The sequence below is a fragment of the Babylonia areolata genome, chromosome 22 (assembly GCF_041734735.1).
Source record: "Babylonia areolata isolate BAREFJ2019XMU chromosome 22, ASM4173473v1, whole genome shotgun sequence".
Classification (NCBI taxonomy): domain Eukaryota; kingdom Metazoa; phylum Mollusca; class Gastropoda; order Neogastropoda; family Buccinidae; genus Babylonia; species Babylonia areolata.
This window is the reverse complement of record NC_134897.1, coordinates 10,457,707-10,470,656: the sequence shown is the minus strand read 5'-3', so window position 1 is coordinate 10,470,656 and position 12,950 is coordinate 10,457,707. Positions and strand designations below refer to the sequence as shown.

The 12,950-nt window shown below is 42.2% G+C and overlaps 1 protein-coding gene across 1 annotated transcript; it reads left to right on the top strand.

Annotated features, from left to right (window-relative positions):
- The first annotated feature begins 16 nt into the window (after positions 1-16).
- Positions 17-11,533, top strand: LOC143297525 (uncharacterized). Its single transcript, XM_076609925.1, has 5 exons — positions 17-65; positions 1,035-1,311; positions 2,346-2,554; positions 3,065-3,220; positions 6,067-11,533. The coding sequence occupies exons 2-5, from the start codon at positions 1,062-1,064 to the stop codon at positions 8,626-8,628; spliced, it is 3,177 nt and encodes a 1,058-aa protein (XP_076466040.1). The 5' UTR covers positions 17-65; positions 1,035-1,061; the 3' UTR covers positions 8,629-11,533.
- Positions 11,534-12,950: the final 1,417 nt, after the last annotated feature.

Sequence of the window (12,950 nt, the reverse complement as noted above, 5' to 3'; positions counted from 1 at the left end):
TCACAGCATCGTGTGCACAATATCGAAAATAGGTTGGAGTGTTAGCAAGCGCAGTCACTTCGTCGGTCAGTTCTTATTTTGTGTAGTGTTTCATCTTATGTCGCTTTATTTCTAATGGTTTTCTTGTTTCCTATAACTTGCTTTCCTGAATGTGCATGCAATTAAGATAAAACGATATGTAAATTCTGAAGATAAAGAACGGTACACGTCTTTCTGTTCAATCTCGGTTCTGTGTTGTCATTTCATGTGCTGGATTTGTTCAACACGCTACACGTTGCTGTTTATGGATCAACTTGTGGTTGAGGCTGTGAAGCCTTTCATATTATGATGCATTCATGGATGTATCATGTCAGCAGTTTACTTTATATTGATCCGTCAGAATGTTTAAAGTAAACAGTTATACAAACGTAGGTAACGTAGTTGGTTTTGTTGACTCTTCGAATTTCATTCTGAACTTAGGAAAACAAAAACTTTGTTACTCAGCACATATCCTGCCCATCTTAGATCTCCGCCCCCTTCCTCCTTTAAAACAAGATATTCTGTAATGCTGAATAAACGTTCTGTCAGTGATTTTACGCTCCTCTCCTAAAAGCAACAGTTTACCATCATAGTTACTTTGTGAAGTGTGAAATTCTAGTGAGTGATTTTAAACCTTTTTTTTGTTTATTACATTTTAATATGTTCTTGTGAAAGTGATTTTTAATATATTTTCATTTGTAACACAAGGAATGTCTTGGTTAAGTTGGTGAGTAAACTAAACAAACATACATCATTTGCACCAATTCTGCATTTCATATGACTTGTGTTACTTCTGTTGGTTTTGAAAATTTAAAATTAGATACTGTATATTGAGAAATTCCAATTTTCTCATAAAAAAAAAAATTATATCACAAGGTTTGTGTTTGTTTTGTAGAATATGGTGAGAGAGTCTAAGCATCTATTTTTTTTGTTCATGGGAGATTTAAACAAGATGAATAATGTTATGGCTAGCTATGTTTATTAGGCCAGTACTTTCATCTCACTGTATTTTGCAGATTTTCAGTTCTGTTGTTCTGCCCATTATGGAACACAGAGTGAAGCAGAGATCTGAGGAATGGTTCAAATTACGACAGACTGTCATGCTGACATCCTCACAGTTTGCGGATGCTGTGGGTGTGGGCAAGGGCAGACCCTTCCACTTCTTCCAGTCTCTGGTGCAAAGAGACGACAGTCAGGAATGTGAAGACGATGTGAACTGTGGCCGGAAAAAGATGATGCAGCATGGATTACAGATGGAAACGGTCATCAAGGAGGCGTATGAATTGCTCACAGGTAGTGATGATTTGTGTATTGGTAATAAAGTTAGTAGTCCTTTATTAATACTCTATTGTGAACATTTTTTTTTTGGTTTTTAAATGTTTTTTTAACAGATGTTTTGTCATACTGTCTTTGGATTTGATTTTTTGGTTTTTCATTTTCAGAAGAGGCATGTTCCATATTTATCATTTCTTTCTTGAAATATATTTTATAAAAGAAGGGACTGCTGTCTGGCTTAGTATCAGCTCACAAACCCTTCTGCATAAACTTTCTTTACTATAGTATAATACAAAGATGAAATCATGTGGTCTTTCCCCTCTGAGTTAAGGAGCTATTCCGTTTGTTGCTGGGTGATTCTACATATATTAATTGCTAATGATACAAATAATAGTTATATTGTGCTGCACAGGAGTTTCAGGTTGTCATTTAACCAAAAGATCAGTAGCAAAATATCATTCATAGATGTTAGAGTGAGGACTTGAAGAATCGATAGAGAATATTCACTGTAGTCTTCAGGAATATGATTTGACTGACAATGACATGCATGTGCTGTTTCAGTGCTTTACAACAGCACATCTGTACTTTCGTATGGAATAGATATGGATTGGATTACAATAGATCTAAATGTTTCATTATGTTCAACATGAAACATTCAACACAAGGATCTCTGCATGCATGTGTGGGACAAACTCAGTGACAACTTTGGACAATTTTGCAGAATTTGTTTTTAAAGAATATCTTTCATAAGACTGTATACACAAGCAGAAGATCAAATAAGCACGTAAAAGATCCTGTAATCCATCACAGCGTTTGGTGAGTTATGGAAACAAGAACATACCCAGCATGCACACCCCCGAAAGCGGAGAATGTCTGCCTACATGGTGGGGTAAAAATGGTCATACAGGTAAAAGCCCACTCGTGTACATGTATACGAGTGAATGTGGAAGTTGTAGCCCACGAAGGCAGAAGAAAAAGAAAAAGAATAAGACTATTACGCAGAGTCAGAGAGAAGTTACACAAAATCTTTGATTAAGTACATAATTTTACAGGTCTTCGGGTTGCGGAGTCTGGGTTCTGGGTGCCGGAGGAGGGTCACTCCATGGAAGGGTTGATTGGAGCGTCTCCAGATGGCGTGGTGGTCAGTGAAAAGGACGTCACACGTATGCTAGGCCTGGTGGAGTTCAAAGCCCCCATTCACAAACTGTATGACCAGATGCCTGGCACTCGACATGGCATACCTCGTCAGTACATGGTGCAGGTGGGAGCAGTACACGTTTCTTGGTGATTTGTTTGATTGTTTAGTGTGTTGCGTTAGTTCAGTGGTGTGAGAAAAACAAGTGTGTTGTGTTTGATGTGATCTTTGCATTTGAAATGGAAGGCAGAAGGTCAAACGGTACTGTCATCAGTCTTGATGGTAATGAATTCACTTATAATCTTGTTTTTCCATTGTTTTTTTTTGGTGTGTGTTTGTTTTTTATCATCAAGATGTGTCAGCTGTACATGTGTTCACATTTGCATATCATCAGAAAAAAATACAGACCTAAGGGTGCAAGCTAAACATGCAGTAATGTTAGAATCATAAGCACATAGAAAATAAGTACACACCAACACTTCTTTCACTAACACAACCACACACAACCACAATGCACCTCCCCCTGCCACTTGCATGGTGCTTGGGACACATTCCCCCCAAATAAGATGCTCATATATACACTCATATTTACACAAACATTATTAAACTTGTTCTTGCATTTATGGCGACTGGCAGATTCAAGGTCAAATGGCAGTGTGTGGTGCCCCCTGGTGTGACTTCATGGCAGTGTGCTGCAACACGAAGGACATTATGCTGAAACGGGTCTACTTCCAGCCGCGCTATTGGGAACACATCTCCAGTCGTCTCAAACAGTTCTGCTTTGCTCTGCAGGTAATTGTTAAGTATGGGGCTGACTTGTTACATTGCCTGTAGAAAATAGTTGCTGAAAATGTCACAAACAGGTTTTGATGTGTGTGCATGCGCTTGTATACATGCATGCATGTATCAGGTAGTGGTAATTCTATAAAGCTGTCGACTTCCCAGTTCTCAGCTTGGAAGTTGAGTTAAAATCTGAATTTGGATGAATCAAACAACTTATAACAGCTGCTCAAAATGACTATCCTGATGTCTCTGAATTACTTTGATATTGCTGGCTAATACTTAAGCCCTTGTTATTTACGAAGCAGATATGAGGATAATGTAACTTGTAAGATATTGTTTGCAGGTTGGGGTGAGGAGATGATTTGGTATGAATCTATGTGAAAAGAGAGTAGAGGTTGATTCTTTAACATTCCATGCACAGCAGAAGCCTCAGGAAAATGGCCCTGATGAAGAAGCAGGCAGGAACAAAATGGGGGACCAACACAAAAATATTAAAAACAGTGTGAACTGGAACAGTCAGACCCCACATGGAATATGCCGCCAATGCCTGATCAACTGCTGCAAAGACCAACCTTGACAGTCTGACCAAGACACAGAATGCTAGCCTCAGACTCATCACAGGCAGCATGAAAACCACTCCAGTGTCAGCAGTGGAGAAAACAGCAGACCTCCTTTCACTAGAAGAAAGGAGACAAGAAAAACTCCTGAGGCAAAATCAAAAACTGAAGAGACTCCCTTCACACCCACTTCACCCCAAACTGAAAGCCCCCACTAAGAACTGACTGAAGTGACAGAGCCCAAACCACCTCATCAAAGCCCTTGAGAGGAAACAACACCATCCTCTGTCGGCAACCAACCAGCCCAAGAATCCATACAAGACTATGAGGACTGGCAGGCAGACACCCCAGCCATCAGGCTCAGCATCCCAGGTGTTGAGAGCAAAGAGTGCCACATAGCAGCTGAACTGGTCGCTGACTCTGGAAGCACTAAGCATCAAATACCCTCCCGATACCTGGGCAAGAGCATACACAGGTGGGTCTGCTGACAAGGCAGTGAAGAACCGAGGAAGTGGGGTGCATATTAGATTCCCTGATGGCAAAACCATCAGCAAGTCATTGACTATAGGCACCCTGTCCACCAACGTCTGTGCTGAGGCCTGTGCTCTGCTACTTGCAGCCCAGACTCTCAGCCAGGAAGACACACTACCCACCAACACAGTGTTCCTGACTGACTGCAAGTCTATCCTGCAGAGTCTCCAGGCGCCAGGAGTAGAGCAGATCTTCAGAGATATCAGGCAAGAACTGAATCTCCTCAAAGAGAGAACTGCTGTGGTGCTGCAGTGGATCCCATCCCACTGTGGCATAGGGGGCAATGAAGAAGCGGACCGCCTATCCAAGGCAGGCAGCAAATTAGAGCAGCCAGCCCACCCAGTGAGGCAAAAACGATACTGAGAGACAGCTTAAGGAAAGCAACGTCTGGACATGGGCCGGAAGACGAAAAAGACAACATCCATGAGTTGGACAGAGCAGCACAGGTCAATATTCAGACTGTGAATTGGACACTGTCAGCTGCTCTCCCATCTCTACCATCTGAAGATATCAAATACTGACCAGTGCCCTTGTGGCACAGGCCCGCAGACCCCCTCCCATATCCTGCAATCCTGCCCCACCTTCGACACTCTGAGACACCAGGCGTGGCCCAGCCTGGTGGAGCTCCAGGAGAAACTGTGGGGACTTGCGGGGTCCCTGTGACAGACCGCGGACTTCGCTGTCCTGACCAGATTGAAAATCTAGCATGGGCAGGAAATGCAGAAGAAGAAGAAGAATCTTTAACCTGTACAGTGCTTAAAAGAAGTCAGTTGACCCACACAAAGTGTATCCATTGTGCCTACAAGTCCACTGACATCCTTCATCTGTTCTGATTTTTCCTTCATTGGAGTTTAGTTCACTGGACAAAAATCTATAGACTGAATGGTTAGTTCATGCTTAAATCAGCATATGTCAGATAGAAGACCCCTTACTTCTTGATAATGATTCCCTGACTGGCCCACATGGAGTGCACATGGAAAGAGGGCTTGCCTTGGACAGCATCTGAAGACAGTGGTCCCAGTCAGCGGATTTACACAAGTTTGCACGTTGTGCAAATGATTATGGATATGTACAACAATGAGAGATGGATCTCTCTTGTACGATTAGTTTGAACTTGAAGGTGGTGACAGTGACAGTGATGAACCTGACAGCAACATTCAACACTTTGTTCAGTCCATCTATCTATTCAGACATCATTTTTTGACAGTGACTGACAGTCAGGGCACAGTTCGTTTGCATGGTTTGGGAACAGGGGAAGGAGAGAGAGGAGTGGTGTAAAACGATAGGTCGAAGGCCAGATAGAGGGCGTGGAAGGTGTGGCTGTGAACATAGGTGAACTGTCTCTTTCACAGTGTTCAGCTGCCTGAAATGACAACAGCAAATAATCCATGATTTTCATTAAACCCAGGTTTGCCAGACAATGGACTGGAATCACTTGTTTTTATTTTTTCACGCATAATTTAACCGATGAATTGACTGAAGTCTTTGTAGAGAAGGCAAACTGGATGCACAGCAGACAAACAAGAAGAGAGACTGAAAAATTGGGGAGGGAGGGAGGAGTATTTTCTTGTTATGATTGTCTTCTTCGGCAGTGTGGGCTCCAACTCGCATGTTCTCTTGTGTGTACTAGTAGGCTTTTACATTTTTGACCATTTTTACCCCGCCATGTAGGAAAGAGTACTCCATTTTCTGGGGTGGGTATGAATGTGTGAAATATGACTGTTGTCCAGTGCTGTCAGCATTAATGGTGACCCGTTTTTTCCCCAGGAGGCAGAGATCATGCAGGAGCTGAAGCGTGATGCATACAGCGGGGCCATGACGCAGCGCATCAAGACGCTGCCCATGCAGGACAACAAGCTGTTCCCAGCTGAAGACATCATCACCGTGGAGAACCTTCTGACCCCCTCCCCTCCACACCTGTACCGCGGCCCCTCCCACAAGCTGCTCTCCTACCAGGTCCTGGTGGGGGACACCTACATCCTCCCCTCCACCCTTAGCCGCTACAAGCAGGACCTCCTGGCCAAAGTGGATGCCGAGATCCAGCTCAAGGTGTCCCACTGCGGCAGGGACAAGGTGGGGATTGAGGAGGATGACATGGGACAGGTGTTCCACAGGGTTTTCAGTGAAGACTGTAGCCAGCCAAGCCCGGAGTCCCCAGACACTGTATTCAGAGACGGGTCAGCTGTTTGGGGGAAAGAGAATGTGGACCTGTCGGGGGATGGGTTGACTCTGCCAGCTGTTTCTAACTCGTCAGGCCCGTCTGCCAACGAGAAGCTGGTGAAAAACGGCACAGACCCTCTCGTTTCCAGTAACATACCGCAGGAAAGGAATACGGCTGGCAAGAACTCTACAGCCTCACAACCTAGTGTTAAGATTCAGCTTGGGAAGAAATCTGCAAATCCTCAACCTGGTGTAAATGTTCAGCTTGTCAAGAATTCCGCACATCCCCCACCCAACAGCAGCAAGGGTCAGCCTGTTTCAGGATCTTCGACTGCCCTGGCTTCTGTTCAGTCAGGACAGTCCAGTACCTCCAGAACAGAAGCACCACGGAAACTGACAAGAGTCACAGGTAGCACCAGAGGTGTGGGTCGGACCAGGCCAGTTGTTGGCAACATGAGCAGTGACCCCAGACCAGTGGTCAGTGGGTCACAGAGTGCAGTCAGCCCCAGAGGGTCACCAAGGATGCCTCTCAGAGCTAGAGGGCCCAGAGCAGCAGTGTCAGCAAACATGTCCACTGCCAGCCTGCCCAGGACTGGACCCAGAGTACATGCTCCAAGAAAAGCAGCTCCAGCGATGTCCAGAGGTCCAGGAACTTCACCCAGAGCCGGTGTTCCTGGGACACATATGGCTGTTCCCAGGAGTTCACCATCACAATCGGTTCAACAGGTGTCAGCCCAGCCGGTTGCAGTCAGTTCGGCAGCTTCAGTTCCGTCATGCAGAACTGCCAGTGTCTGTGTGGGGTCCATAAGCACATCAGCAACCATGTCCATGGCCACAACTACGGTAGTGTGTACAGCCAGCACCACATCGACCAGGACTGCACCCACTGTGAAGAAACCCTTGGTCAGTGCACGTGACGAGTGGGAAATGACGGCCAAGAGGAAGCAACCTCTCAGTGGAGATCTGAATAATTCTGCTTCCAGTGCTGCAGTCACTCTACCAACATCAACTGCACAGACTGAGTCAGTCACCAGCCAGACTCAAAGCAAGCCTGTCAGTTCTGTGGCAGAAGACACATCTCTGACGTCGGGTAAGGGTGGTGAAAAAGATGGTGGAAAGGCACCGTCATCTCAGGAAGATGGTATGCAGTGGAGGGGCAAGGTCCTCAGTTCTGGATCGTCATTCATTCCACCCGGCTTGACTCTCCTGTCTGCTGGCTCGCCTCAAGCGCAGCAAACCGCTTTGGACATGACAATCGGAAGCAGTGTCAGGTCAGGTGTGGCAGCCTCCAGTGAAGATCAGGACAAACGTGACAGTGGTCGTCAAGCTCACAAAAGGCCAGCCACCTCCTCGGCTGCAGACGTGGAGGCCAAAAAATCACTGATGGACAAGGGTCCCAGTGTGCGCTCCCAAGGTGATGACAGGGAGAGGCACCGCTCACCAGAAAGGCTGCCCATCCACAGACCCTGGCAAAGCCAAGAAGGGCGGGAGCACCTTGCAGCCTCTGACAGACACATGCCCTTTGGCAGGGACCGTGGGGAGATGGCGTGGGACAGGCCCAACGACTTGGGTCACCATCGACTGCTGCCAGACGACCGAGGAGAGTCCAGAATACCGTCTGTATTGGACAGAGGCAGGGAAGACGCTCTCTCCAGAGTGTTTGACCTCCAGGACCGAAATAGAGGGCAGCATGGCTTGCTAGCCAATCCTGTTTCCACAGCGGTACAGTTTGACAACCTGCGCCACCTGCCCCTGGACCTGTCTGAGCGCCATGCCCTTCAGGACAGAGATGTGTTCTCTGCCAGAGGAGCCTCCATGCTGGGGCGGGAAGGGGGGCTGGGGCTGGATGGTCGAGGTTGGAGGGGGCAGTTCTCCAGACAGGTGCCCCACCAGGTGCGACAGCAGACCATGTGGCAGGATATCCAGACCCGGTATGACCTGCAGGCCCTCCGGAACCCCTTGCACGGCAACTGGCCCCGTGGTCAGTCCCTGCGCATGGATGGTCAGCACACTCTGGACCTGCAGCAACAGCTGCTCAGAGACCGCCGCTTCCCTGACATGGGGGACGGCCGGGATCCCAGGTTGGGTGGGGCCAACGTGGACTTTCGGGGGGACCTGATCCGTGGCCAGTTCCCCAGGAACTTTCCCAGAAGACCTTTTGACTATTGATGGGGGATTTCAGTGTATGGTTATGTTTTGAGAAAGGAGGATGTGCTTAATTAAAATGGTGCAGGGGACGTTTCTCTTTTACAACCCAAAGGATGATGAACATTTCTTTCAAATGTCTGTGTACTGTTATCATTGGCTGCCATATTGGATTTGCTGCCATTAAAAAAAAGAAAGAAAAACAGCTATGGTCAGACCTGTTGTGAATGCATGTGAATATCAGTTCTGCAAAAAAAACCCGTACAGGTGTAAAATATACCCTGTAAATAAAACCAGCATCTTCAGAGCAAGTTGCATCTGTGTGTTGCTATCATGTCAGATTCAACAACTGTGTGTTTAATACCATTTTATTTTCATTATCAGACAGAATAACTTTTTATTTTGTATCCATTTGCTGTCATAAAAAAACATTTTGTTAGTGTGCTAATAAGATGCTTACTGGTAACTGGAACTGAAATCAGTTCCTTTGCTTGGAGAGCCACATGTTATCACCATAATTTAACATTTTCATCCTAAGACTGGACTGTTGGATCATGTGAGGGTGGAAGATATTTGTAGAGTTTAAGTAGAGATGCATTTGATTTAGCGTCTGAAGTGGTAACCTTTGTGCATTACTTAAAATAGCTTAACCTGTGATTGTATAAGAGGGTATTATATTGTGTGCTTTCTGCACTTCAAATTGAAGAGATAAACCTATGAAATTGGGACATACTTTGTATGTTTGCATGAAATTTTAGGACGATTGATTTCAAAAGGAAATTGAATAATTGAGATTATTCTTAATCATTCATAATTAATTAAAAAAAGTAATATGAATAATTGAAATAAACCTATATTCTTCTGTTCATTGCCTTTATTATCACAATAATCTAATCTGAAAAGGACGCAAGTGTCGTGCTGTTCAAAATTGATTGGAATTATAAAGTTATGTTTGTTTATTGATTAAATTAATCATTGCACTATTTTGGAGGTTGTTCTGTGCAAACAGATCATATTTTAAGGAATAATATGGTGGTTGGTGTATTTTTATTTTCAAGTCAATCTAACTTAATTATTGGTTTAGTTTGATTCAGATTTTTTTTAACAGTTCTTACAGTTTGTATGTTCAGTTAAAGATACAGTACAAACTTAATGGTTGAGGTTGCAATGTTTTTAAAGATCAAAACGAAAATTTTAAGTTAGAGCAAACCGTCATGATGGGTAACTCTTTCAGGAAACACAAGATTGACACAGGTCTCTAGAGACAAGGAAGGGGAAGTAGCAAAAAGAACTGAACTAAAAAAAAAATGCACATTGCATTACAGTTTTAGTAACTTATACTAGGAATCCCAACATCATACATGGTCATGAAGGTGCAACTGAAAATAACACTGACACACAAACAACACATGAAATGCTTCCTGCTTGAGTACATAAAAAAAAAGAAGTGCACAATGTGATCAAAGCATTTTGTGATAACATCTTCCTTCACATTTTAAATATCAACAAGGTGTTAATCTTATTTCTTTCTCTTTTTTTTTGTTTTTGCTGTTATCTGAAATTTTAAATGATCACAGGAAAATACTGGCTTTGAAGTGTAAAAACGGCAGAAGTTCTGATGCAGATTTTTTTCCCCTGTTGATTTGGTTAAATAATAAAATTTTACATGGGTTATATTCTCATTGCTTGTTGGATCAAAGTTGATAGCTGCAGTTGAGAAAAGTTGTGCAATTTCAGTTAAATGTATTTGATCGCCATTTTCATATGTAAAACACTTAATGAAAGACTGCAATATATATGTCATGTGTATACAATTTTACTCCATTTTCACAAACTTCAGCCCACTTTTCTTCTCTTTGAAAGTTCACAGAATCCAGAATATTTCCCAGGGAAAAGTAAACTTGGCAGTGAGAAGAATTATGATTTTGTAATTTTAAAAAAGTTATGATATATTTATATATATAATCAAAGAAGAAAAGAAAGATTGTACATATTTCTTGCATTGTTCCTTTCATGGTCTACTTTAATTTCCATTGTTACTTTGAGCGGTTTTTTTCCTTCATTTTTTGCACACATTCAGTTCATCAAGTTTATGATTTGGATATTGTTTGCACATGATTAATCATTGTTTACACATTTACAATGCACAGAATGCAGTCACTTGTCTTTGGTTTCACAATCAATCCATTGCGTGTGGTCTAAGAATATGACCACCAGGAAGATTTTTTTTCTTTTGAGACGGAAAAATGATTTGTATCATATTTTTTGTTTCTCCATAAATTTGTTTTGCAAATTTCTTCAGCTTATGGAAGTACCAGGAGCTGTTTTTCACTGGGGTTAATGAGGAAGTTGTGGGTGTGGGTGTGTTTGTCTCTGGTTGGGATACAGCAGTCACTGGCTGTGTACAAGATTTTTTTGTACATGTGCCTGGAGTGTGCGTGTGTGTGTGTGTGTGAGAGAGAGAGAGAGAGAGAGAGAGAGAGAGAGAATATGCACTCAGATAATATAAGAGAGAGAATAATTCATGATTTAAACAATGTTACGAAATAAGTTTGCTCGAAAAAACCACCACCACAGTTGCAACACTGGTAGCAATTGGATCTCAGTAGCATAGATACGAACACACTTTTTCACTGGTTATTTCAAACATTTTAAAAGCTACTCATTAATCCAAGCCTAGCAGTGCAAGCAACAGAGATGCCAGTTTTATTTCAAGCCTAAACATTAAAGAAAAATCTGCCTGGTTCTGAGATCAGATCAAATCATGTTGCATGGTACAGCCCAGCTGACTTAGAAAGGGGCCATATTGGGGATGAAAAACATTCCTGGTGATAGGGATATGTGGGTGGTTGAATTGTATTTCATTAAGGTACCCTGCATATTTTCTTTGGCAGGATGGTTATTCCTGTAAAGTTTTGTGTAAAAAATTTTTTTTTTTAAATCAAAGGTTTGGTTGGGTGACCTTTTTTTTTTCTCAGTCAGGTGACTTTGTGTGTACACTAGTAGGTATACATATGTGCCTTGTATGATTGTGTGAATGTCTGAATTGTCTCATGCAATGTCAGATCAAGGGAAATGACTATGGATTTGTTGCGCAATACTGAACACTTAGTGCAGTTATAATACTAGATATACATGCTAAAATCATTATCATGTAATTATTTTAGCCCTGAGCTTTGCGAGAAAACACACAACTTTAGATCAGAGTCTTGCATTGTGAAGAAAGTGTCAAGACTCGCATCAATTTCAGAGGAAAGGAAGAAAACAAGGCATAAAAAACAACACAAGTAGACTTGTGTACTATACATATTATTATGAAGAACTAATGCTGTTCTTTGAGTTGAAGTTCTCTACTGATATTTTTCTTGTGTATTCTCTTTAATCTCAGTTTTTCATGTTGTTTCTTTTCTTGTACACTGGAATTACTTAGAGGATTCAAGGGACAGAATTACAGTAATATAACCATGAAAAATTTAGTGATTAGGTGAACAATTTAGCATAAGTCTAAAAAATATAGCGATTAGGTGAACAATATAGCATAAGTCTAAATTGTTTTATTTACTATGTGTGTGCATGTGTGTATGTATGTGAATATACTCTGTGTGTGTGTGTGTGTGCGTGTGTGTGAATATACTGTGTATGTACACAGTTGCATTTGCAGTTTGTGTACATAATGTGTAAAGTGGTACGACAATAAAATAATAAATGGTGTTCAGAGTTCTGCTTTCTTTCTGTGTATGTTGCCTGTGGATCTATACAATATATATATATATATATATTCAAATTTTTATTTTATTTTAAAGCTGAGACACAAAATATATAACTGAACACCACGAAAAAAAACCCCGAATAGTCACAAAATCTGAGAGATATGAAATGACAATATGAATTAACTTTTAACATTTCAACCCAGAGATACTCAACATAAAATTCGGTCGTCAAAATATTCAAATCGGACATATGACTGAAGCAAATTTACTTGGCTTCAATGGAGATGTCAGCACCAAGGCTAGATAAGTACAAAAAGAAGATATACTAACAGAGACTACTAGCCACATCTTCCTTCTATTTCTCTTCATGGGCGGACTAGTAGTTTGTTCAGGGCAGGAATTCAGACCCCTGCTGGAGTCTGCACCAGTGGGTCACAGTAAATATATTCGATTTAACATAATTTTTGGAAAGGAAAATTTCCCATTAGTTACCCCTTGGTACATAAAAAGTATAGAACCACCACAACCGAGAAAAGGCTGAAAAAGGACAAGACAACAAAAAGAAACAAAATACTGTCAACAGAGTGTGAAAGTCATTTCTAGAGCAGTACGTCCTGAAAGTGAGGATACTATTCA